A 26,661-nucleotide genomic window follows, 5' to 3' on the forward strand; every position below is an offset into this window, starting at 1 on the left:
GACACAACACCATGGAGACACGGTATCACTACTTCCTCAATCTCAACAGACAATGGATGGAGAAACTGATACACCTGGACACAGCACAGGGTAAACACACTGACGAGAGAGTAACCGTCTCCTTAATGTGTAACCCATCCTGCTTTACAGTGAATGCAACCACAGGGCCTGACTGTCATCTTTGCTTTAAAGTTTACTTCTTCACAACTTTCCCCTCTCTCACATATCCTGTGTTTGCACTTTCACTTACACACAAACACATCTCCCACTACTTCCTATTTTCCTACATGTTATTTTTCATCCTGTACACTAATTTCCCCCCCTCCTCTCTCTCTCTCACACACACAGTACAAACACTCCCATCATATACGCACCTCTTTTTGAAGACGTCCCCATAATTCCCTCCCTGTCAGGCCCGATTCCAGACAGTGAGTAAGAAGAAGAGAGGTGGAGCAGAACCAGAACAGTCTTGCAACCCAGACACTGACTAACTGAAAGCAAACCCAGACTCTCTCAGTGAGGCTGGCTCTCACTCTCTTTGTTTTTTCCTCCCTCTCTCCCTCTCTCTTTCTCTCTCTCTCTCTCTCTCTCTGTATAACTGTGTATATATGCTAATTTCTTACATGGATACACTTGTTGACACGCATACAAACATAGTGAGACTAATTTGTTATCATATTTTGTTGTAACTTTTCTGAAAACATTGTAACACATATTTTTTTGTGCCATTACACCGGAATCAAGAGTAAATTGAAATCTTTCTGCAAATGTTTCAGAGCGCCCCCCAAATAAACACAGTTGTTTAAGGGGGTCATGAACAAAAACTATACTGTATATTTCATTGCTTTTTGAGTTACAAAATAAGACAATGGATTTCACTTGGGGCTAGACTTAACAGACAACAGATTTCCAAGGTATGACGATTCTATCCTTGATATATTTTGTAATTTAAAGTACAACTGAAATTACATTTAGTTCTGTGGTAAAAAAAAAATAAAAAATACTGTCAATGTTTGTTTTGAATATATTATTAAGAAGGAGCAACAGAGCAGAAGTCCCTCTTCCAGGACAGGCAGACATGCAATAGATGTCATGTGTACAGCATAGACTAATGTAGCAAAATTGCGCTAGTTGACGTTGTAAACAATGAAGGAATTTGGGAACACTAAATAGCTACGCTGCTGTGATCAGATGGTCTTACAGCACCACATCCATCAGCCATCATTGACTCTGAGGACAACATATGAAAATGGCCTGAAATCACATATAAGAACATTTTTAATTACTTTGTAGTGTCTCGTCATGTAGATTGTTCCCCTCTGAGGAACCAAAAGCAACATTTCTTGACTTGACTGCTAACGCAATACAATGGGCTAAACTGTCAATGGACTGACCAAACAACCGGAATTGCCGTTAATTTTTCGTTGTCGTGTATGAAATCCTGATTTTGCCATCATAGCAATAAAGGGTTTCTAAGACAAGTGTTATATGCTACTGTTACTGCTCCTAACTGTAGCTTCCCTGATAGCTTGTTGCCAAACAGCAACAACAAGCAGCTTAGCCCAGCTGGAGCCACCTCACTAACATTAGCTAAGCTTGCTTTTACACTATTGACTAGCTATGGAGCATCATCATCATCACCATCTATAGTACTGTTCAATATTTACATTTCTTGCCAACAGTGAGATTAATTACAAAAACACTGACATATGCTTTTGTAATGTTATGCTGACCGACTGGTCACACACGGCCAGCAACTTCAAAAATGTCCAAAAAGGCATTATTTGGATAAACTCATGATATGATGGCAATCTAAAATAGTTGCCTTCTTGCCTAAACAACTATTAAAACTTAATAACAGTTTCTTTAAGCTTAAAAACAGCTTTTTGTCAAGTAAAGGATGATAAAGCAAGGTAAATACACTTCACGTAATGTGGAAGCTCCCTGCTTTAGGCAAAGAATAATGTGAATTAGCCGTACTGAAGTTGTGAATTCAAAAATTCTACTTGTGGTGGCTTTGATAGATCACTTTATTCAGCCAATGATATATTCATAGTTCTGCTGATTTCAGCTTTTGTACAACTCTATGAGTTAGCTATAAACAGACTGTGCACTAACTACCAGTTATTTAGTAAGAAGATATCCCACTCCAAGCCTAAGAAGAATAAGTCTCCTATGCAAAAACATTTCTAACTGCCCTCAGCGGTCTGAACTACTGTAAAGGGAATCGCTTTGTGTAGAGTCCAGGAATCACCACACAGACCTGTGGAAGGCTCAGTTTGCTAGCACCACTAGACCACACTTACAGCGGCCAAATCAAAGAGAAGCTCAGGCTCGAAATTCCTGCTACATAATCCTGTGACTCACAGTACCTCAACAGCCTCTTCAGACCTGCATTGATTTTACAGCCTTCCACATCAGCTGCATGCTTCATATTATTGGAAATCTAATCTATCGCCTGATGCCTATTTGGCCCATGGCCAATAGCATGTTTAGTGACATCCAATCACAACAGCTTAGGATGACTGGCCACAAATGTGGCCAGTGAAGTCCTAGGGGGATGATGTCGACAGGTGAACTGACTGGACAAAACATTTGAAAAGCGTACATAGATCATGGTAGAATTTGCCATTTATGCTCCGAGGCATGTAGTGGTACACATGCAGTGCATATACAACCACCAATGAAAAAAGGCATGTTTATGCAACAGCGCATACAGTATATAAGAGCCAGACAGACAATGCCTGCTCCAGACTGTTTGCAGTGCCCTCCTTATGGACAGTGACTCACCGACTCAATCTCTCTCCTCTCCCATTTCCCTGTACTCCTTCTCATCTGCCATCCTCAAGCCTGCCAAATATAGGTGTGACAAAGATGACAAAGGACTCTCCTCAAAACGAGATGCAGCATCAGGCTGAGAAAAGCACCAGAATTCAATTTCATCCCAAAACAAACATTCTCCAATCTAAAGCTCTTTATCGATTTTATCTTTTGGTATTTCACCAATTTAGGAGATTGAAGTATCAGCAGGCAAGAGCTACAAAATATAAGAAATACGAGACGTGAGAAGAGAGAGGACAGGGAGTGGGGACAGCGGGTGGGAGTAGGGTAAGGAGGTGTTGCGGGGATGGAATGGAAGGTGGCATGGTGAGGCCGGCAACCCGAGGATTCACTGTTTCTGCTGATAAAACTGCCTAATGAGTGAGACACAAGGAAGATGAGGAGTTTGAGGGAGGATGAAAAGGAGAGGAGCGACAGTTACGTGTGGAGAATGGGACAACGAATGAGCGAGAGAAAGTGTGAGAAAGCAATAGATGAGAGGGAGAGTGAGAGATTGCTTCTGAGGCAAACATGCAGGGTCAGCAAATGGGGGTCTGAAATGAAGGTCCTGCAGTCAGAGTAGTGGACTGTCATTTGAGAACACTCATGGCTGTGCACATGCATGCATGTAAACACAAACAAAAACAGCACAAACTAGTACATTTCAAAGGACAGTCATTGTCCTCTTACCTGTTGTGCTATTCATTAATCTGGATTGTTTTGGTGTGACTTGTCGAGTAATGGAGATATCAGCCCTTGAGATGACTGCCTTCTCTCGAATATAATAGAAAACTAGATGGCACTCAGCTTGTGGTGCTCAAAGTGCCCAAAAAATACTTTTGAAAAAGTCAACAGTAAGGCCCAGTGTCCACGTAGCATTTTTCTTTGGCAGAAAACCAGTGGCAGAGCGCTAGAGAGCGCTTCATCCCAGCACTTCATAAAAAAGTGCTCCCAGTGCTTTTTAAAAATGACAAGCTGCAGCTGTCAATGACAACAATATCTTGACATTCATGTAATCCTGCTAGCTTACGCTATTACCACAGTAACAGAGGCTTGATTATACAGTTAACAACAAGCTTACAGCGGTACTATGATAATAGCATCACACTCATGAGCAACATTAAGTGTATGCCTGCCAATCTGCTCACAAATGAGTTTTTCTGTCTTTATTGTGACAATAGCCTAGCTAAAGGAGCGGTAGTGACATCATCAGCACCTTTCTGAAAAGTTCAGAAATTTTCAACAAGTAGTGCTTGGAGTGCCAGCACAAAATAGCCAGAGTGCTCTAAAAAAAGAGACTGGGTGCAGCACTTTTTCTCTAGGTGGACGCATGTGCTCTTTCCTTAATGGTAACAACTGACAAATAATACCGGTACAAGGAAAAAACAACAAAAACAACAACAAAAACACTATGTGGACACAGGACCCGGTCTATTTTCAGAAATTATGACCCAGTTACTCAAGAAAATCCACAGACCTTGTTGTGAGGAGTTTAATGTAGAAACTATTGCCAACTGTGTCACTGTGCAGAGGGAAGTCTGCATTAACTGCTAGCTCACCGAGCTCACCACTGAGCTAACTGTTGCATTTTGTGCTGTCACGAGCACAAGCCTCTCATCCATGAGTAGATGCACACCTCCTTCTGTGTGGTGATTCAGTTGATTCACAATAAGGTCTGGGAATTATCATCAGTAACTGGGTCATGATTTCTGGAAAGAGACACTGCTGTTGAATTTTATTAAAAAAAATGTTTTGGGCACTCTAAGCACCTCAAGCTGAGTGCCATCTAGTTCCATCATATTGAAGAGTAGGCAGACATCTATATGACTGATATCTCCCACACTCAGCAACTCACAACTCGCAAAACAATCTAGACTGATAAATAGCACTCCAGGTAAGAGGAAAAATATGTGTAATTTATTTTGGGGTAAACTGTTCCTTCAACATTCACACATACCCACAAGCATATAAACTTATGCAAACTTCCTCCATTCTAATAGTGACAACTCCTCCCAACTCTGGAGCTCCCACTTCCCCTTACACAGTGTGCCCAATGGAAAAAATTGTGTTCTGGGATCAGGTTGGGTACTGCACCACTCTCCGTCAAAGAAGGAAGATAGTCTCTCTCTCTCTCTCTCAAACACACACACACACACACACACACACACACACGTAGACTCCACTCATTTATACTAGCATTAATGTTTGCAGAATGGAGCCTAATTTCAGGGCTTGCCTAAAGCATTTGGCAGAGCAGCATTAGTTCTGTCCAAATACTTTCACTGTAGGTTGTTAAACAGCTTAAACCGCTGGTGGAGGAAAAAAATGACAAAACTAGCGCTCTAATAAGATGTTAATGTGAAAAAAAAATGTGAGAGCAAGAGAAGAAAAGAGGGAGACAAAAAGCGAGCAAGTCACCCTCAAGGACCACATCCTTTCCTGCAAGTTCTCTGGTGTGGCAAAGTGACAGCTCAACCGCACCACTCTGAGAAAGCACACAAACCCGATTTGCAGCCTTTGTTTCTGTGCATGAAATCATAGAGGGATTTCAGTAAAACCACTTGTACAAAAATACTCCAGCCAGACAGGATTTCTTCACTGTTACATCATGCAAAGTTTCCGACAAGGACATTTATCGATCAGCATGAGAAGTGATAATGCAACAAGGTAGAAGAGTCCAAACTTTCCATGGACATGGAATGAAAAATGAAACAAGGCCAGTGTGAAGAGGGCAGATAATGCCGTACCTGGTTATCTGAAGAGCACACTGTGTACACAATAGACATAGACTGAGCACTGAAAACCCCCACTGGGAGCCTTAGATATTGATGCCTTTGTTTCCCCAAACCGAGACTTAAAGTCCCCCTGGGATAGACAAGCTAGCGCCAGGCTCATTATGATTAGCACTGTAGCATTTCTCCTCATCATTAGCTACTGAAAGCTCAAGCCAGACACAGATGAGTAATAAGCAAGGAGGCCAGATTTGAGAAGATAGCTCATCTAGACGGAGCTGGTGTTTTGCTTGAGGAACTACAGAAAGTCCAATCAAAGTCAATGAATATCTTCTTTGCTTTAGTCTCAACAACATCTGAGTGAATCATTACACTCAGCAGCTATGGTGTGCATACAAATGCCACAGTAATCAAGTGCCTTTGTGAGATGAAAATGTAAAATTCCTCATGCATTTCTTATGCTCTGCTTTGTGTCGAAATCAATTCCTACTGTTACACTTGGTTCTTCCATGTAGCCTTGTGTTTCCCCTTAAGGTGGCTGAATGTTCTTAGAGAATCTTCAAACCTCATAATCACATAAAACTCGGGCCACTGGCAATGTTACCAACTAAGCCTCTCCAAAGGCAAGGGAAACCCCTGGTAATGTTCCAGATAAGAGCAAGTTTCCAGCCAAACAAGACGATTCTTCAGCTACAACATAGTGGAATGTAGATTTTTATCTTGTGCAATCAAATCGAGCTGGAAGCCGTCCTTAGCACAGACTTGCACTATCAAAAACACTGATATAATTACTGCACCGGTATTTTTTGAGAAGCTCCACTTTAATGAGAGTCAAAGCACATCAACCATGGAAAAAGAAAAGCGAGACAGACAAGCAGAGAGTCTTAAGTTACCAGAAAAAGTCCCATAAAAACCAGGACCATTACCTGTGAAAGCGTTATATGAACAAACACACACATGCACACGCACAATCATCGGCGGTACTCATTAGTGAACTTCAGCCAAGTGTGCTTCTCTCAGATCTAGCCATCAGTCTCAAAACGAACAGCGCACAGCCCACTACCAACTTCGCACTGATTGATTTATAAACACATCTTGTTTATTGAGTAATAAAGTGTAAAAAAATCTATAAAACATAACACTCTGAGAGGCTGCAGAGAAAAACCTGTCATTCAAATGCACTGTGTTCTGCTACAATAAATTCTTTAAGAGCAAAACCAGCACATCATCTGGCATCCTGAATACAAAAGGGAGATGGAGACTATACAGTGAGCCTGTGATATACTGCTAACTATCAAAAGATTAGGCAGATGAAGACGTAAAATTAAAGCTATTTAATAAATGGCTTCAGAAAAACAATCCGATGTTTCCTGTTTGCACAATAAGTTTTGTATTACTGTCCACAGCTAGCACACACACACATGCACGCACCCACACAGGCATGCAAATTCAGCCTACAGGGCTGAATATTAACATGGAAAGAAAACAAATTGAAGCACCTAGTCTAGTGTTCTGTGTGTCTGGGAATGAGGGGCTATTTTGTAGCAACCAAAACAACTGGGTCATATTAGAAGAGCCCCAGTTTTCCAAGTCTGCCTGACTCTATTAACAAAGTCATGATGATCTGCTGGTTATTGGATTGAAACATAATTCCCCCAGCCCAGCTTTCTCTTTCCAAAATCTTCCATCTCCATCCAGATGGCTTAGGGTTTCACTAATGTCAGTGCTTGGCAATGCTTGTTTGTTTGGTTTTCTCACTGTAAGGCAGCCTGAGGAAAAATGTTGTAGTTTCCAGGCCCTTCTGTGGTAAGAGGGGTAAAATTACATTGAGGCTGGGGAACCATTGATTCTTAGTAAAATATAACCCATTCAAAAAAGCAACAGAGACAGATATATGTGTGGTATGTTGATCAAATCCTTGAGAAACAATGCTGAAGCTCTGAACAGCTAGCCTATTATGAACTACAAAACGACTACAAAAGTCCACCCAGTTGAAAGCCGATGGAATAGAGAGACAAACTTGAAAAAACACAACCATCACATATGTGTTAGTATGTCATGTTGTATGCAAATGAGAGCTATTATTTATGCTGCTTCACAACATGGAATTCATCCTGGAGAAAACCTGGGTCACACAAACAAAAGCTTTCTCACATTTAAAACAATCTGTGAAGACCTGCTGCACAGATCTAAAGCTACACACTGTTTTGTTTAACGAAGTGTGGCGGCTCGTCACTCACTGTGTTTGTTGTTGTTTTCAGGGCCTGGCGTGGTTCTGACAGGCTCCTGGGGATGTCCATGCTTGGGAGTCCGGACCTTTGGCAGCCCTGATGAGGACAGCTTCCCAAGCCTGGGGCCACTTGGGCTCTCCATGCCTGCGATGGTGGTTGAAGGGATACAAAAACACACACAGGAGAGATTGGTAGCTAGAGGCGATGTTGGGATGCTTTCTGACTCTCATTAATCCCTTTCCATTGCTTGTCCAAACAATATTAGCAGTGTCCACTGCGATGATGCTGTCCCCGTGTTCTACAATGCACTTTCTATATGTCGGCCACCGCTGCTATTGCACTGAAGGTTATCTGAGTGGAGCCACACACATCATCTGCAGTGGTAATGAGGGGGTGACCTTCCATGTTTCATTTCAAAATCAATATTCTCACTTACACACTAACTCCATGTTCTGCCCATTAAACAAAAGGTGAGTCAACGGAGGAGAAGGAGGGTACAAAGCTAATTTCATGGCTTCTTTCTTTATTATAAAAAACAAGCAACAGATCTCTGGAACGGGTCACATGGTCAGCAGCAAAGTTATTTTGTCTAGTGCAAAGGACTCAGTGGCATCTAGCAGTGAGGCTGCGAAACTGAAACTTGAGAAGTGAGAATGCAAAAAACACTAAGAACTGAAGAACAACTATGGTTGAGTACCGAAATATGTTGCCAGTACAGTTTCCTATATGCTCTGCATGGACCTGACTGCATCACAACGTGCATTTCTGTGCCTCAATATGGTACTAGATTATGTGTATTGAGTTCCCCAGGGATGATGTTTTTCTGTAGGGCGATGCGGAAGTTAGTTTTGCCCTGGTTCCCTTGTCAAAAAGCCTATGGGGTTTTTCTATTAAGTTTTGGATAATTGCAGAAAATAATGTTTACCTGTGGTAAACAAATGTTTACATCTTTTGTTCAGCAAGATAATCTCCAAAAAGTAAAATCACTTTTAAGATTTTTGAAGCCTGAATGCAATCCCCAGAGCTAAAGTTATGCTATTAACGAAGTACACCACCGTCGCGTTGCCACCATTATGAGGCTGCACAGCTGTGTTTAGCGCGGTTCACCTTGATGATGTTCTGAGGTCTCATTTAGCCACTTGTTAGCAATCATTTTTTTAAGTCGCATAAATGCTTCAAAGTTTACAAGTGGGGTATTTGCTGACGTATTTTTTTGTTGTAGAACAAAACATGAAAGTCTCTAAAGTATGTGATAACCACAGATCTTATTTCAGGCATCTAACCAAAAACCCATTCAAAAAACCCAACGACTTCAAGACGAGGGAACCGGAGATGCTGTAATGCTAACTGATTTCCAGGCTTTAGTACTCATTCCTGGGGTTCTCTACAGCAAGCCTGAGCGTGTGTGAGATGGTGACGGTGAAGCTGCAGCAGCTGGAGCAAAGAGTGTGACGTTAAAATTAGCAGTGTAGTATGAGTACAGTTTCGGCTATTTGTCAGTGAATAAATGCTACAACTCCTCAAGGCCCAAACCATGTTCCCGTGTCTGCTGACTAAAGAAAAGAGGGTTAGCCTGGAAGTTATCTAGTGAATCATTGGTATCTGAACAGATTTACTGTAAGGATTATTTATACTCCCTTTCCATAAGAAAATAGACACGTCCATTTCAAATGTCATAAACATCACTGTCCTCGTACTTCCATTCATCCTTTATGTTGGCATAGATACAGCCAAAAGATAGCACTACAGGGCCGAGTCATAAGTTTCCCACAACAAACAAGGAGATGATGGAGGAAGTCATAATATTGTACCTTTAAACGGAAGCAGCGTTGTAGAGGGCGGAGGTCTTTGCGGCAATTATATACATGTGGACGGAGAATTATTTTCACTAATTTCATTATATATTACAATACATTATGATACATTATCAATGTGTTCCATTCGGCCATTATTTACATTTGAGGTAAGAGGTAATATATTGTTCAATTTCAAGGCCAAATATGCCTTTGCGATAAAAAAATACATTCTTCGATTCAATTTCATCTTTGACCAGTATTTTTGTGCTTCATTTTGAAAAAAAAATCATTGGTTCAAGCATCGCTAATGCACTGGAACCATTTTGAAAGGGTCTTTTTAGTCCTTGTATCACGAAAAAAAAAAAATCTCAACGATACTAAATCCAAACAACAACATGGGAACCACAAGGACCCACTCTGTATATAAACACCTCCTTCTAAGGTAACAAAAACAGAGATATTCTTAGTTTAAGGTAATTAGAAACTAATGAAAAGATATCTCTGAACATTGTATACTATTTCTGCCAATAGATGTCCCTAAAAACCACACTCTGGACCTCTAAGTGATAGCAAATCCTCATTTGTTGAATGCTTGACAGATAATAATCCATTACAAACGCCATGCCACCATCATCCATAGTAAGCCGTATATGTCAGTTTTGGGCTCCGTGTGCTGAACCCTCATTCCCTACCAGCATGGAACAGGCTAATGGATGAAGGCTGACAATCGCTAATTATGCTAAGTGGGACTGATTACGATCCAGCATGCTTTCTCTTAGCACACATTCATGTCACTCTCCTAATGAATTACAACAGCACACAAAGGGTCACTCAGTGGGGGCCACTCAGTGTCCGTTTACACGCCATGCTACTCACTGTACATTGAGAGATGATGGCTCATCTGTCACAGTGACAATATGCTCACAGTTTGTTGCAAGTTGATAACAAATTTGACTTTAAAAGGTGCTGCGAGCTCGCTGCAAAATGCAAGTTGCAGAAATATTGCACACTCCAACACTAGACACCTTCCTGTTTCTGTATGATGTGTCAGAGTGTGAAGACTTTACTTAAAATAGACAGATGGGATGGTGAGAGAGATACAAACATAGCAAGAATGACTGCTAAATTATAAATATGCTTGTAATATGTAATTGTGAGTTTCAAGAATGACTTTTTGTACACAATACATATTTGTTTCCTATGTTACAAATTAGGCATCCCTATAGGAAATAACACTTTCTGGCTGTGCTCTGGCATTTGTTCAACAGTGGGTTTTTTTTTTAAAATAACATTGCAGCTGGTGTTTTCATAAAAGACTATTTCTACAAGTAAACGACAGTCCTACATTACCATACATTTTAGCTAGACACAACAAAACCTGGTGACACCCACTCACATCTCCTCACACAATCTGCTGACAAACCAACCTGGAAATAAGTATTTTAGCACCGCACGTGGCACACTGCCATGCTGTGTCTGTGTGTCTGTGTGTGTGTGTGTCAACTACAACAAGGTTACAGAGTTGCCTATTTTTAAGAAAAAAAAAAGTGCCCCCACTTTCTGGTCGGCCACACCTACCTGAAGCGTTGGGCAGTCACCCAGCACTGGGGGCCGGGTGGCCCCGGGTCACCCACGTGAGGGAGGAGGGGGTCAGGAGACAGGCACCTAAAGTGGGCGTTTTTCCACCAATGTTTTGTTACATGGCAATCACACCTGCTGTGCGTCAAGGACCGGTCAGACTGGGGCTGGGGGGGCCTGAAAGGAAGTGGACAGTCGTCACCGTCGTCCTGTCCCCCCACTCTGCGGACGACGACGAGGTGGAAGAAAAAACAGAGCAGGGCAGGAGAAGAGAAATTACATTTTCGTCTGCACATGAAAAGAAATCCTGGATACTTTCACCTTATTCCCAGTTTCCAATTGCCTTGCCCCCCTCCTTTCCTGCATTAATATGTATAGCATACCACGAGGCACTTCTTCAACCTCTGTCTTCTCGTTAAACACTCCAGAAATATGAGAAATAGCCAGGAAAGATAGGTAGGTCCCCGACTCCTTGAGGAAAAATATTAGAATACGGGATGGTTTATATAGGCAGTGAAGCAAAATGGCGACTTTATTACGAAGGAGGAGTAAAAAAAAATCCTTGCGCTGGCTGGAGCTAAAGGGAGGCACAAAAATATATTTAGTGCAGTAATTTCGACGGCGGCGAAACACTTGGTTGGAGTAAAAGAAAACGAAGCGAAGGAAAACGAGCAGAAACGCCAAACGTCGGTCGCTTTTGGTACACTCCTCGGCTCCTTACCTCGAGATTATTTCGGTTTTTTATACGGATATTATCTCGGCGGCCGTGTACAGTATTACAGTAATGTGTGTTGGGTCATGCGCGTATCCACTCCACCTTTGACAGTTGCAACTACAGTCTTGAGACAACTTGCAAACTCTCGCGTTATTATTATCTATATCGAGCAGATTAATATTGGGGTTTTCTGTCTAATAAACTCGCTGCGATGCCGGCTCGTGCTGCTCTTCCGACGTAACGGCGCTCGTTCCTGACGAAAAAAGGGTCAGGGCTTAAATTCCTTAAATCAACCTCCGCCAAGTATTTTAATCTAGTTGCTGCTAAATGTTCCCCCCGTGTGTCCTCCAGCCTATAGCAGCTTTACCAAATCACACAGGGAAAATGATTTTAGTCCAGTCTGTGGTATGTAGGTTATTTATTGTTCCTACTGTAAGCCAGTCATTGCAAATATTCCTCAATAAAAACCACAGGAATAACAAATATGTGTGCTTAACCTACCGAGTTTAAATATGTGGGTTCATTAATTTGTCCAGCGTTATGCATATAGGCTAAGCCAGGCTTTATAATCCAAAAATTCAAGGTCAGTATTAATGCACAAAATATTAATCCTATTGGTGCTAATAGCATTTCAACACATAGGCCTACAGTCAATACAATATTGGATATTTAATTGTTCTAACTTGACTACAGGCTGTGTGCACACTCCTGGCGTTTCCCCATGTAAGTCAGCTAATAATAACTGTTAAACATACGGTGTGAAGCCACGTCTTTTTTGTGTCACAGCTCCCCTAAATGAATCATTCATGGCATCACTGCCACTTCACTAAGCTCCAGTAAAACAACAGAGAGTCTCTTTGATTGGTGACAGTCGTCATGACCTAATATTTCCTATTAGTGGAAATCATCTGAAACCATGATGATGTAATGGATGTTTAAAAAAAAAAAGAAAAAGGTTTTCATGATTGCCAGTGGAGGGCAGGAGAACCTCATTTTTGGTACCAGTTAACTGTGATGCATAAACCCACAGTATCACATGTGATTAAATAACTTACCGTTTTTGTTTTGATAAATGATTGTCATTTTTAAATCTAAGAGCTTTGTAACGTAATGACACTTAGAGACAGATAAGAGAATTAACAACTCCCTTTCTTATCTGAGTGAATATGCACTCAGATAAGGTCAGCAAGATGAGTGAACAAAGCATTAATTAATTAAATCAGGGATCTTCAATATTTTCAGGCCAAAGACCCCTCAGCTGGATGAAACATACTGTACATACTGTAAATACAATTGAGTTGCACATTGGACTGAGCCTTCAATAACATGAACATAGTCCATAAAGCCCACAGTGTCATGTATAAACATACTGTTGTGTGGTGCATACAATACTAAGATATTAAAACAATAATTATTGACAGCTTCATATTAATTTGACAAAGATTCATAACAGTTAGCCTATCCTCAGCATTGTGTACTGCAAATTATTATCTTTAGGTCTATTTTTTTTTTTTTTGCTAAAAAAAATTGTTGGATTCATGTAAGTACATTTTTAGACATATTTTGATTTTTGAAAGAAAAAAAATCACAACTTGAAGGCATCATAAGCCTCAAAGATAAGTTTCCTCAAGGTTAAATTCATGTTATTACTGACTGCTATGCAAAGGTATAGACTTTTAGGGGGAGTGTGGATGACACGTCTCCCTCGATATTTGAAACGTGCATGTGTGCCCCCCAAATAAACAAATAAAAGAAGCAGCGCACTTTGATTTTGACAAAATCAGAGGCATTTGCACCACAAATTGATACAGAACTGGCTGGCACAAATGGGTGCAGAAATATTCACCAGAATACAGGAAATCAAGTGTTTCATGCAAATATTTTTTTAAAAAAGGACTCAGAAAACCCTCCACTTTATACATGTCCAATGTGGAAACCTCTGCCCTCGCTGCTGCTATGTCTTAACAATGTCAAAGAAAAATACACCATTCCACTCCAAGTCTTACTTAACAGCAATATTAGACTTAATGCTAACAAGTAATTTGTATTGTTGCAAATGACAAAAGATTCTCAACACTTCCATTTTTTAAATTTTCCAGGAAAGTTTTGATTGCATGATTCTTCCACTAGGGGGCAGTGCTGTCATGTAATTTGTCAAGAGCAGCCATTAAGGAAACATGGAGCCCTGTAGCATTTTTGTCACTTTAAATGTGTGGGTGCTTTCCATGGCCTCATCATTAGTGTTACCTTGATCTCTTGTTGGTTGCTGGTTAATGACACCCTAAGCCCAATGGGTGGAGTGACAACTGCCATTTACCTGCACAGCATGTCCAAATGATAAAGTTAAATCTCCCTCTTGCTCTCTAATGGTCGCTGATGAATAGTTCACGCAAGGCCTTGTTTGACCCGTGATTAATCCTTTTATCGTGGCAGTGATTTATGTTCCCACTCCTCCTCTGCTGAGCGAGCAAAAGGCTACCTAATGGTTTTTAAAACTGGCCAGGTGGAGTGGTCTGTGCCCTAACAGCCTCTTGAAGAGTCCATCCACCACTCGATTGTGTTATTTATCATTTGACCTTTCCCGTGAAAGTTGAGTGAACACACACATGCACTCTTTCCCATGTACTGATTTGCTTTGTAGTGGTAGCCTGAATATTAACACTTGGGCGCTGGCCAAAAAAATTACAGTCTTCAGCTGTTTGCGCCACAGAGCGACTCCACTGTAGCAGCTGCTTGAGGGCTGCTCAAGAGTAGCTGATGAGAGAGGACAGAGTGTTTCTTATTCTATTTCAGCGCTGTCAGAGGACTGAGATCCAGCTGATCAAAGCCACGAGCAGATAATGATAAACAAGCTGGATGGAGAGCCTTAGTGCCCGGGTGTTTTAGAGAATCATGACTAAAGACAAGCTTTCAAAAAGAAAGGACACTTAATAGTAAACAGTAACCAATTAACTGCACCATCCAGCCATCTGCTCTGCGGATTTATTCTCTGTCAGGGTTGAGAAGGCCACTGTTCACTGAATCTGTTTATCATACATGTGCCTTGTTATCAACTGGTGAGATGCTTTATGCCTCTCAGTAATTGGATCCTAGTGTGTGTGTGCATGTGTGTGAGCTGGAGACAGACACTAGGTATGTGTGTCTCTTTAAGCAGTCAGCACTGTTTTGCATTTACTGAGTTGTGATTCGAGGACCCTGAATGACTGCTCAAAGCACTGTGCAAGTTTGAAACATACTCTGTGACAAATAATAAAATACAATGTTCAATCACTTTAATTAAGATTTTTATATTAATCTTCAGACGGTCTTGGAGGGTTTCTTTTGAAATGTAACAAGTTACAGGGTACTAATACACCTGTTAAAAATGTCAAAAATAATGTAACTATTTTAATTAATTCATTAAAGTCATGCTACTTATTACATTTGATTTTTTTTAAGAAATGTTGTTAACAAGTGGCAGCCACCAGGGCTAAAAAAAAATGAAGCCAATACGGAAGTGCCAAAAAATGCAGTTCCACACACAGCCACTTGAGGCCTGCTACAAAAGCGAGTCAAACCATGTAGACCTCAGTGTTAAAATGCTCAGATTAACAGCAGAAATAAACATGTTTACAGCCTGGTACAAAAACTGTTTTGGTCTCAATGGCTTATTTTTCCCTTCATGACAACTGTAATGGGATGAATTTTACAGTCACCATTTACATTTTATCAAGATTTAAAGTTACAGGCCGCTTAAAGAGTAAGGCTGTATGCGAGGTGTCACATATTTGGTCACCTTGAGCTCCAAAAAACCAAGACGGCAACAGCCAAAACGTTGAACTCAAGGCTTCAAAACAGGACTCTACAAACCACTTGATGATGCCACTGTAGCTTCGTCCATTATTTGTATATGCTCTTTGGCTTTAAACAGGGCAAAAAAGCTGAAGAATGTCAGAAAACTGGCTATGCTTAAAGAAAGTGTTCCTGCACGGTGAAAAATGCAAAGCAACAAAATGAACATGATTTCTACATAAACACTATTTCCCTCTTCTTCTTTTTTTTTTAAAGAATTATATTCAAATATAACCCTTTGTATCACCAACATTTTGACTAGAAACTATAATTTAATTACATTTTTTCTCACTAACTGATTACAGTTACATTTATTTTGTAATTTAATCATGTCACTAGTTACTCCCAAACATTGTCTTCAGATTAGCTGCACTTTCTTTTTGAAGTGCTTTTTTTCCTTTATTTCTTATTTCAGGACATTCAGCACCAGGAGCACGTCTTTATAGAGTAAGGAAATAATTGAATAAATCAATGAATTAATGGGTGAGGGAGAAATGAGGAAAGCAAGAATAGAAACAAACAGCAGGAGGAAGTTGGTAAAGAAGAAAAAACCAAAGGAAGAACAAGAAAAAGAGATATTAGAATCTACAAGAGGTGTGCAGCATGTAGGCTTTGGCCAGAAAAGGATATCTGGAGACACTTTGGGGATTTAAGGTGAGCCACTGAGGTGAATCACTTTTGTGCCACTTAAATAAAAGCAGTTGGATTTCTATGTGTGCGTGTCTCTGTGTGTGCATGTGTGTGTGTGTGTGTGTGTGTGTGTGTGTAGGTGTAAGAAAGAGACATAAAAAGTATACAGGGAAAGAATGAATTTGAGTGTGTCTGTAGGCTTAATATATTATAGTAAAATTTTATTCACAAGTGTGTCAGAAAAGTATGGAAAAAAGAAATAAATTATTGTGGTCAAGAGTGTAGGGGAGTTATACATAGGTTCTGTTATTCAAAGGGTTTTTTTGCACAAACTTCATCCCTAAGTGCCTCAGTGTTGTGACAGATACGAAACTAAGGAAGGAAGCCTGTTACATTTATTTTGGGATTGTCCAATGCTAGATTTATTTAGGTCTGACATTTTTGAATTTCCAAAGTAAACCAGCTATAATTCCCCACAGAGACTTGGCTATTTTTGAATGTTCAGAGGACACTCCATCACTTCCCTCTCATAAGGTGTACAATTAGCTTTGATGATGGGAACACTGCCAGACTAAAACGCTGATTCTCCAAGACTTGGAGGACAACACCATCTTGTTTCCAAAGATAACAGAACTTATCTCTGTCATACCTGGAGACACTTTGTGTAAACAACATGAAATGTCTGTCTATATGGGAAAGATCTAATTAACCTTTTCTCCTTACTGGCGTCCCAAGAACATTTTCACAGGGATAGCCCACAGGTGGATTATGAGGCAATGGGTCCCTGGGCACAGATACGCAAAAGGCCCCACCACCTCTCCAACATCAGTGGAAGACACACTGACAGACACTTTGTGTTGGTTTTGCTTTTCTGTTTTTTGTGTGTGTCTTTTATTAGTCATCTGGGGTCTATTAGGGGCAATTTTGTCTCTTTTTTAGTAGTTTTTTGGCCTGTTTTTGTGATCTTTTATTTTATTTGTATAGAATAAACCATTCACTGGGAACAAGCCTTCTTTAGGTTTAAAAACACCACAAAAAGGCCTTCAATTAAAATTATTTACCTCGTCTGTCTCATTTGTGAATGCGATATGTCAAGAGCAGCTAGAAGGAACTTCTTCAGATTTGGCACATAGACATAACAATGAACTGATCCAGTTTTACTGGTCATAGGTCAAAGGTCAAGGTCACTGTGAACTTTAATCCATCTAATTCTCAACAATGTGATATCTTAAGAACGCCTTGAGGGAATTTCTTCAATTGGTACAAACCTTCATTTGGACTCAATGAAGAGCTGATCAGATTTTGGTGGTCAAAGGTCAAGGTCACTGTGACCTTAAACCCGCCTCACTCTTGTGACGTGATATCTCAAGAACACCTTGACTCAACAATGAACTGTTCATCACAACTTACTCTGCTCAGTCAGATACTGAGTTGCTGACACTGATTTTGGCTGTCCATCTTGATCTTCCATGCTGCCGGGGGAAAGATGTGTGTGAAGCATCCATGTTTTCACAGACATGGATGTGAACTACAAGTTCAACTTGAGTGGTTCGCTGAGGCATACACCTGCAAGGTGGTAATTCTAGTTTATACCTTCCTTAAATTGAGCAGAGATTAATGTTAGTTTATTCTTCTTCCTGCTAGTTTCTTGCTGTAATGCCAAAAAATCAGTTTAACAAAAACTTAATGAATAATAAAAAAAAAACATTACAGTAACACAGTGTAAAAATAAAGACCAACACTTAATCTGAATTAGTTTATTCTAAAAAGACAGCTTTCATAGTGCTCCATACCACATGTCTTTATATCTGTAAAGCAGATAAATACGTTTCTGTTTTCCTTTTTCTGCATTTCAAACAGCTTATCAATCATCTGACAAAGTAAACCAAAAGTGTTCATATTTACAGTACATCAGGTAATCCAAAAATAATACAGTATGTTCTCGCCCTTTTAACAGTCAATTACCTACATTACCCAAAGACTCCTTGTCAAAGGACTGATGGAAGGATGCTGAAAGGGGAGGTTTTGTTCGTTGGAAGTTTATTTATTTATTTGTTGAATTTATTGATTTATGATACTTAAACATCTTCATCGTACGTAACTGTCTCCTGCTGTCTACGGTGACATCAAAGGTGCTCTCTCAAGTTGCGCTGGGAATCCTGCGCCTGGGTAGCTGTCATAGTATTTTGATTTCTGAGCATTTGAAATCACAGTGTCACACCAGGGACAGAGAGTGTAGAAGACAACAGAGTCTCATCCTTTTTCTGAGTGTTTGTGTGCAGGAGATGACATACAGTATACAGTAGCACACACAAAGGACAGAAGCTATGACGCTGTAACAGGCAAAATGTAGATTTCCCTCAACAGACACTCACACTCGCATCTCAAATCATTTATCCCAGACAGTGCTACTCATCTTCACCTTATATCATTTCAATTATTGCTTTATCAAGCATAGAAAGTCAGTGATTATCACATTAACTCTATGTCCACTGGATCCATTCCATTAATAAAAGACTACTGTTACAGTATACGCAGATTTACAGTGTATGTTATTCTACAACGCTCATATGTATTTCTAGTTTCTCGCTGACATACTGCAGATCTGTCGCAATACAGAACAACTGATTGTTGGAATGACATTCGGCTTAATGTGCTATTGTTGCTCCTCCAAACCTACAAAACCAAAGTCCTGAGAGGAAAATATGACCTGCGGGTGAGGAATCTGATTAGGATTGTATAAACCAAGACCAGCTCTAATTCCTTGTGGACAGGCTCGTTGTTATTCTAACAGAGTTGAAGATCAACTGGAGGTTTCCTTCATTTCAGATCCAGTGGCCAAATGGTGCATGTAAACACCACAATACAAACTATCATCCACATGGTTTCAGCATCAGTGGACTCAAGGGTATAAAACCATATCAAAGAGTTATTCATGTAATGACCTTGTTTACCAAGACAGAGGAAAAAACATGTTTCTGCGCATGTAAAGTCAAAAACAACAGTCCGATCTGAATGAGACAGGAAACCAAAAGGAGATTTGATGTGATCAAGCATATACCAGTGACAGGCCTACATCATCACTAAGGTTGTGAATCTTACATCTTATCACTATGTTACAGTGGGTACCCCTGCCTCGAGCAGGGCTTTGTTTCTGTCTCAGTGTCTGTAAACTAGATTGGCCGCGTTGAATGAGAATCCTCCAGACCGGTTGGCATGTTGTCTATAGGCTCGTCCCGTCCCCTTTCACTTGCCGATTCTCCGCTCACATATCTGAAGACAGCAGCTCTTCCACGGCTCCTAGAGATGTATTGTGACAGGGGACGAGGGAAGGGGCTGCCAAATGGATCCAGGGATGAGCTAAGAGAAGTTTCCAAAGGAGGCTGCAGAGAGAGGGGAGAGAAGAGGGGGCATAAATAATTAGGATTCACATAGATAGAGAAAGCGGAGGTCAAAGTGCAGACCACCCTGACACCATGCCCTTTTTGTAGCCTCAGTGCATGGTGTATATTTTGGGGGTGATGCAAGGGCCACGTCCCCCCCGATATGTAACACGTGCATTTGCCACCCAAATAAAAACATAACAGTAGCAGAGGAATTTTATTTTGACTAAAAACAAACATGTGTTCACCATACACTGATGAAGAAAAAGGCACAAATTGGAACAGAAAAATTCAACAGAATGCAGGAAATTAAATGTTTAATGCTTAAAATTTTCTGGCAGAGGAACCACCAACCCATCATTTCATGTGCTCCCCCCACAGATGTATTAAATGACCTGGTTACAGCATTCGCTGGGGGTCCCATTTATTTCTATTAAAGTTTCTTAGTGGCACATGAAGGCAAATGATGTGTTTCTGCAGTTTGAAATAACCTGGATGATCAGCATCATTAGGCCCACAGAGCAAGCACACCAGAAACATCCGGTTCTGCTAACTTGAATGGGAATAAAATCATTTAATCTTGCCGTTCTTTAGACTTTTGAAATGTTATTGGACCAAATTAATCAAATCCTGATAATGAAAAAAAGAGTCATTTCGTTGGGATTTTGATGCTCAAAAGAAGGCATCAACTGATTTACAGACATCTGTTTCCCAATGTTTTTCCCCAAAATGGTTTCTGTCCTGTAAGACTGCTCTTATCACCCTGATGTATGATGAAGTGTTAATTTTTCTTCTGTCTTGCTTTAAGTAGTGACTTGATGCTATAGAAAGACAATTTGACAACATGACTGAAAGCTGTGTGTGCCAATCAGTGTGCTCGTGTTCAATGGCCCTGCTTGCGATAGGTCACAGGGTGTATTGGCAGGAACTTGATACCACAGACAGATCACTGCCGGGCAGTTTCCAAATGTCACAAAAGCAAGATGGCAGCAGCTGTATCCGGGATATTTTAGTTTAGTTTTGTTCAGTGGGAGAATGTGGAGAAGCATCATCCATTGGTTTATGGTTACCCCCTAATGTTAAGACACATGTTGAAACAAAACCTACACCCTTGCCACAGGGCATGGTCAAAAATGAATTTCTCTTTGCTGGTCTGTCTCTGGTAATGCATCACAAAACTGTTGAAACTCACACTGCCTTGAAAACACATCAGTCACACTTAAGAGCCTTTTCAAAGCACAAGTATGGGGCTCATAACCTTCCTGAATCTGTATGTGACACCTTCCTCCCCCAGACTCTGTTCCTGAATAATCAAGTAACCAGTGTGGCTGGCTTCTATTCGTGTAACACACTGCACTCAATCACAGTGCAACAATCTCTATAACAAGCAATAATTTAGTATGAAACACTGGCTGACTGAACAAGTAAGAGAGAGTAATGGTAGCGCATGAAAATTGCTACAATGACGTTAGTGTAGAAAGACACTGAAACAATGACATATAAACTGTGAAAAGAAAAAATAAAGGTGTTTTATCATCAAATGCCATTACAGCACAGATGTACAGCTAAGTGTATAATACACACAAATCCTATTGTATATATTTCTACTACATCATTCTACTCTGATGTTTCCCTATAAACTGTAACACAGGCCTATAATAGCTTTATGACAAAGGGTAGAAATTCTGACATTAAGCTAATCAGTGTGTAATAAAAAGCCTTTTTTCCTCCATGTCATCATCTTTTTTTCTCTCTCTCGAAACAACAGATGCGACCAGGTGGTTTCCCTGACAACTAGCCAGTTCGTTCCATCCTGAAATGACACAGGGAGTCAGTGGGAAGGCAGACTTTCCTCTCCCAGACTGCTGGCATTTCGGCTCTAAGCCCCCCTCTCCTGATAGCCGAGGAGGACGCGCCACCTGTCTCTAGACACAGACAGATGTAACGCGGCACAGGAGTGAACCTGAACCAGGAAACGATAGAGAGAGACAGGAGGATGGAGAGGCATGGATATGACTAGAGGCTCGTGCAGACACACACAAAAAAAAAAACACTTCTCTGATGGAAGCCCTTTTAAATGAGCTCCCAATGGAGTCGTCACAGCCTAGGTGCAGCAGAGGAGGAGAGGCGGGTAGGAGAGTGGCAAGCGGGCAAAATTTGAGCTGAGGCGAAATGACATGTTCCTCCTTTTCCCCTGTCTGTCAAGCTCAGAGTTTCATTCATATTCTAATTCAGAGCTACAGTTCAGCTGGCAGGCGCCACACGGAGCTCTGAGTAAAGCTCTGCGAGGACAAGTAACATCACAGGAGCGTTTCAGAGCAACAAGGTTACTAAGACAATTTCCCACGGCAACCAAAGTGCTGCTGACAACATATCTTTTGACTTGGGTATAGGGGTGAGGGGCTGGTCATCCTGTTTCAGCTAATTAGCGCAGAGTCTGAAACACGACAGATGGTTACACACAAAGGCATCCGCCGACTTTGATGAAAATTTGATGTGTTGTGAAGGAAGGAGGGACTGACAGTTAATCATAAAGATATACCAACAACCAGAGGCTAAGCAGAATAAGGAGGGCAGATCCCTCACTGGGCTCTGATCTGAATTCTCCCTCCCAAAGCTTTCCAGATGTTACAACAACCCCTGCATGGTTCACACAACTCTGATAGATGCTATATCTCTGGGCTATGGAAGTCAGCGTCCTTACCTTTTACTGACTGACTGATACAACAGAGCCTCGTCTGCTGAAATACATGAAATACTGTAAGTGAAGTGCCTAACAAATACAAGATTCATGCACAAAGGTAGCGAGGGAACATATTTCACAACCATGAAAGAGTTATATACAAGAGGAGACATAAATATATTGTGAAATAATGCAAAGCAAACTGTAGCACTAAGGGTTGAGGCGGTGGATGGGCCTATGTACTGTATATCCACATTCAACTTTGACGCTCTTTTTAAAATTTTTAGACTTCATGTTGTTGTTTTGTTTACACTTTTGGCAACTTTCTTTCTTCAAACTTTGTGCAAGTTTGTTATTTGTTATTAAAAGTTTTATGACCTGAAACTTTGCCCTGAGTTTAAAGTGAACACAAAAATTTATATATATATATATATATATATATATATACATATATGTTTTTAGTTTCAAACACACCCCTTTTGGACTTGAAATGTGGCTGCAAAAAGTTTGTTTCTTGGAGTTACAGTTTCAATAGTGTGTTTGTTAAAATGCATCCCAGCATTGATAATATGAACATCAAAACTTTTCAAAGCTCTGCAGGTAGATATGACAGTTGCTAAGCTCATTTTTGGGTGGAAAAGAAGAGTACAGAACGAGTTTAACCTTTTTTTTTGCTGTGAATAGTGTGGGTTGGATACTTAGCACTCCATCTCAGCTATCTCGTGGTATTTTACAGCAGACACATTGTAAAATATAACTTCAAAAGTTTCTGTCAATATTGTTGTTATGCATGTATGATAAAATCTCATGAAGATTCACATCTAAATACATTACATATTTATCAAGAGCCCAAAAACTCTACTGGTGAAACTTTCTGTGCCTGCAGGGTTAAATCAAACTTGCTTTTTTATGACCTAAACTTAACTCTCTACCCACCATTTCATATGACAAACATGCACAAATGTCACATCCAACTTGTGAAAGAACTTAACTTCCTCCACTCAGAGTTTGAGCTCCTTTCAGAAAATGTTTGCTGTACTCTACTTATTCCTTCCTGTAAGTGAAACGCACAAAGCATCTCAACGTTTCAGATGCTGTGCTGTGTGCTGTTGTCCATGAAAACATGGTTCCATTCATGTGTTCAGTGGTAGTGGTGAAAGAGCAGCCATTCAGAAATACCCGTCAGACAGCACTCTCAGAAGTGTTTCCGTTAAGTGAGGAAGGAAAGAAAAGAGTTCATGTGCTCTTCTGAGCCTCAGGACACAGAGCTACTCTTAGAGAGAACAAAACAGCTAACCTTAGAAGACGTTGCAGTTAACCTTAAAGAGAAACTTGAGATTTAGTATTGCACTCCATAAAGTTCTGGGACTTGAGTGACAGATTAGAAAAAAGAATGGTCAAAGTTGGTGAAACGGAGGGCAAGAGATCCTCACTTTTAGTCTTAAAATGGGTCCAAATCCAAAAACACTGAATCCTGCAATTCCGATAATTCAACTCAATAGTATCTTTCCATCTCCACACCTGTGTTTTTTCAGGGCAGCCCATTTCCACAACTGTGATGAAGACAAAAAGATCTTGAGTCATTACAATGAGAAGCTTTCTCAAAATTATGACTTAGTACCTGAAAACAATGAGAACCTTTGTAAAATAAATAATTAATTATCTCAAAATAATGACTTACTTATCTTAAAATGATGACTTAGTATCTGAAAATAATGAGATTTTTTTTTCAAAATGATGAATTATCTTGAATACTGACTTATCTCGTATAATGACTTGAAATAATAATATAATACAAATGATGAGAAAGTTTCTAATGAAATGTTGACTTAATATTATTTCTCATTATTTTGAGATATATTATTATTTTAAGAAAGTGTCTCATTTCAATAACGTACAGATAATCTTTTTTTCCGTCACATTGGCACAATGGGCCTCCATAAGTTTGCAATACAGATGTCCTGTCAAATACTTTAAGTCTCAAGCCAAACTGTAGACGACCTTGAGGACATCATGTAAGCCACTGTGCAACTTTTTCGACAGGATGAGTGGTCCTCACCATGATGAGCAAGCTTGATTTCATGTCCTAAATTGGTGTGCCCCTTTAATACAAATTTTGTTGTTAAATCCTCATGAAATCGCTCCATGTATGCATCAAAACTTCAGTAAAACATGGAGATAATCTACAAATACACCTTTCCACATTTTCTATAGACTCCATCAGACAAAAAAATACAATCTCTCTCAGTCACAGACACTTGAAATATTTTAAATTCATACTGTCATGTTTTCCTTTGGTTATTGTGTGGAGAACAGCATTTTCAACAATAATTTGCAACAGAAGTAATGTGATTTCATGTTAAGTGTGAAATGATATTACAGTGCTTTGAGCAAGTGAGCCTGCTCCAGACAGATTAGCATGGAGCTGAGAGTACAGAGCCCCACAGCCAGGGAATCAAAGTGCTGTCAGAGCAAGCCTCCTTTCACTATCCGTGTTCCCTCATTAACCTCTTTACCCGTCTCGTTTCTGTATCTCTGTGATCTGTTGATCTCAGCTCCTGTATTTTCTCTATCTCTTAAACATCTCACCTCCAATCGCAGCTCTGTGTGCTCTTTCCCCCTTTTACAGCTCGCTGATCCTCCTTTCTTCCCCCTCTATATTGAAATCTTATCCCTAAGGTGTTTCTCTGCTCTTTTCCACCAATTGTCCTTTTAATTTTCGATCACATATTTTATTTTCAAAAAGAGTTGGAGCGACACTGAGAGAGCACTTATTCCTTGTAAAGGTTTAAGAAATGACTGAAGAGTGCATTTTACAAAGCTGCTGATGTCACTCTTGTAAAGGTTGTGGTAAATCGTGCTATCGTGGCTCAGATCAGACATGAATGTGTCTCACGTCACATTCAAGCTTATTTGTATTTTCATCCTCTTTTCAACAGTTATTGTGAGATCAATATTTAATCTTTGGTAAATCCATTGCAGATGAATCAGACTTGACAGGCGGTATGATACAAGGCTCCACTAAATCACACTAGAATTGGGAGAATCGTTCAGGAAAAATGGCTGGAAGTGTCATTTTGTGTGGAATAAAACAGCCCGCAGGTGCATCAGCTACTGTGCGACAAGTTCAGCTCTTTCTTTCTCACCTCTAGCCCTCATCCTTCCACCACCATCACGATTGCTTCTCAACACGACTGTCCTCCAAAATATGACCACATAGGTTGTCTGTACAAGCTGCTTATCTCGATATATTTACATTATTGTTATGTGGTAACCTCTAGTGGCTATTGTGATTATGAAAGGAACTAAAGAGGAAGTCAGCTGACATAGTATAAAGAGCGACAATGTCCACATATGGGGCGAGATTGGTGTGGATGGATGGGTGGGTAAAAAACAAACAGGACATTAAAACAGGAAAAAAAATAGAATAAAATTTGGTCATATGATGATTATTGCTGGCCTCCATGGCAACCCCCAGCCACGGAGAGCTTTCCCCTTTTTTAACCTCCTTAAGGACGGCTCTGGACGTGTCACATGACATAGGTCACATCACATTATTATAGAAACAAAATTATCTTTTTTTCTCAACATAATTAAGCAGTTTTATTGCCAAAACACAACAAAGTAGTTTTGATGCAATTGTGACCATTTCAGAACATTAACCATGTTTTTAAAACAGCAATGATCATAGTCAGGAGATTGCATAAATTAGTTGACTTCATCCTCTGGGGACCACGAACGATTTTTCTATTCAATCTATCCAAAAGTTGATATTTCAGAGATATTTCAGTCTGAACCAAACTAGTGGACTAGAGCCATGTTGCGTACAAGGTCATTACTGCATGAATAGTTCAGAGAAATGTGATGCCTTAATATTAGTTTTGGACAGACCTCACTCAGGTAATTTGAAAGTATAGGCTGAGATGCTGAAACATGGGTAAACTTGCTAGTTGTGTGACTTTGCTGAAGTGTCAGTTGTCACGCTGTAGATGACTTTGGGACAGGTCATTTTATGGTAAACTGTTTTTTTAATGTGCAGTCCACACTCAGACCTTTATCGCCTCTGCCCTCGTGTACCACCTCATCACCACCTCATCACACTCAGCACTAAAACAGCCCCCATTATCACCCCTCCAGCCGCTTCCCACTGCGTCCTACCATTATCACCTCTGAATACCCTCCAACCCTGTGAACCTCAGGTGTTTTATAAGACCACCAAATTAGCTTGCCCTTATAGCTTAGAGTCAGAGCCTGCTGAAGTG

The 26,661-nt window shown here is 40.3% G+C and overlaps 2 protein-coding genes across 8 annotated transcripts in view; both read right to left on the minus strand.

Annotated features, from left to right (window-relative positions):
• The window catches only part of znf512b (zinc finger protein 512B), a 38,558-nt gene extending 26,390 nt beyond the window's left edge, over nt 1-12,168 (minus strand). For 2 of the 6 annotated variants that reach the window (XM_088082078.1, XM_042491535.2), the window contains exons 1-3: nt 11,541-12,168; nt 11,158-11,379; nt 7,793-7,927 (exon numbers count right to left, since the gene is read on the minus strand). In XM_088082078.1, coding sequence (XP_087938204.1) covers nt 7,793-7,925 — 133 coding nt within the window. In that variant the 5' untranslated portion in view covers nt 7,926-7,927; nt 11,158-11,379; nt 11,541-12,168. The other 4 variants (XM_088082079.1, XM_088082077.1, XM_088082076.1 and 1 more) reach the window with 3 other exon arrangements.
• A 5,912-nt stretch (nt 12,169-18,080) lies between these two features.
• Nucleotides 18,081-26,661, minus strand: part of samd10b (sterile alpha motif domain containing 10b) — a 68,017-nt gene continuing 59,436 nt past the window's right edge. For both annotated transcript variants that reach the window (XM_042492266.2, XM_088082080.1), the window contains exon 5: nt 18,081-19,716. In XM_042492266.2, the coding sequence (XP_042348200.1) occupies nt 19,694-19,716 (23 nt within the window). In that variant the 3' untranslated portion in view covers nt 18,081-19,693. The remainder of the gene's footprint in view (nt 19,717-26,661) is intronic.

The sequence above is a fragment of the Plectropomus leopardus genome, chromosome 9 (assembly GCF_026936395.1).
Source record: "Plectropomus leopardus strain MGB_pleo_1.0 chromosome 9, ASM2693639v1, whole genome shotgun sequence".
Classification (NCBI taxonomy): domain Eukaryota; kingdom Metazoa; phylum Chordata; class Actinopteri; order Perciformes; family Serranidae; genus Plectropomus; species Plectropomus leopardus.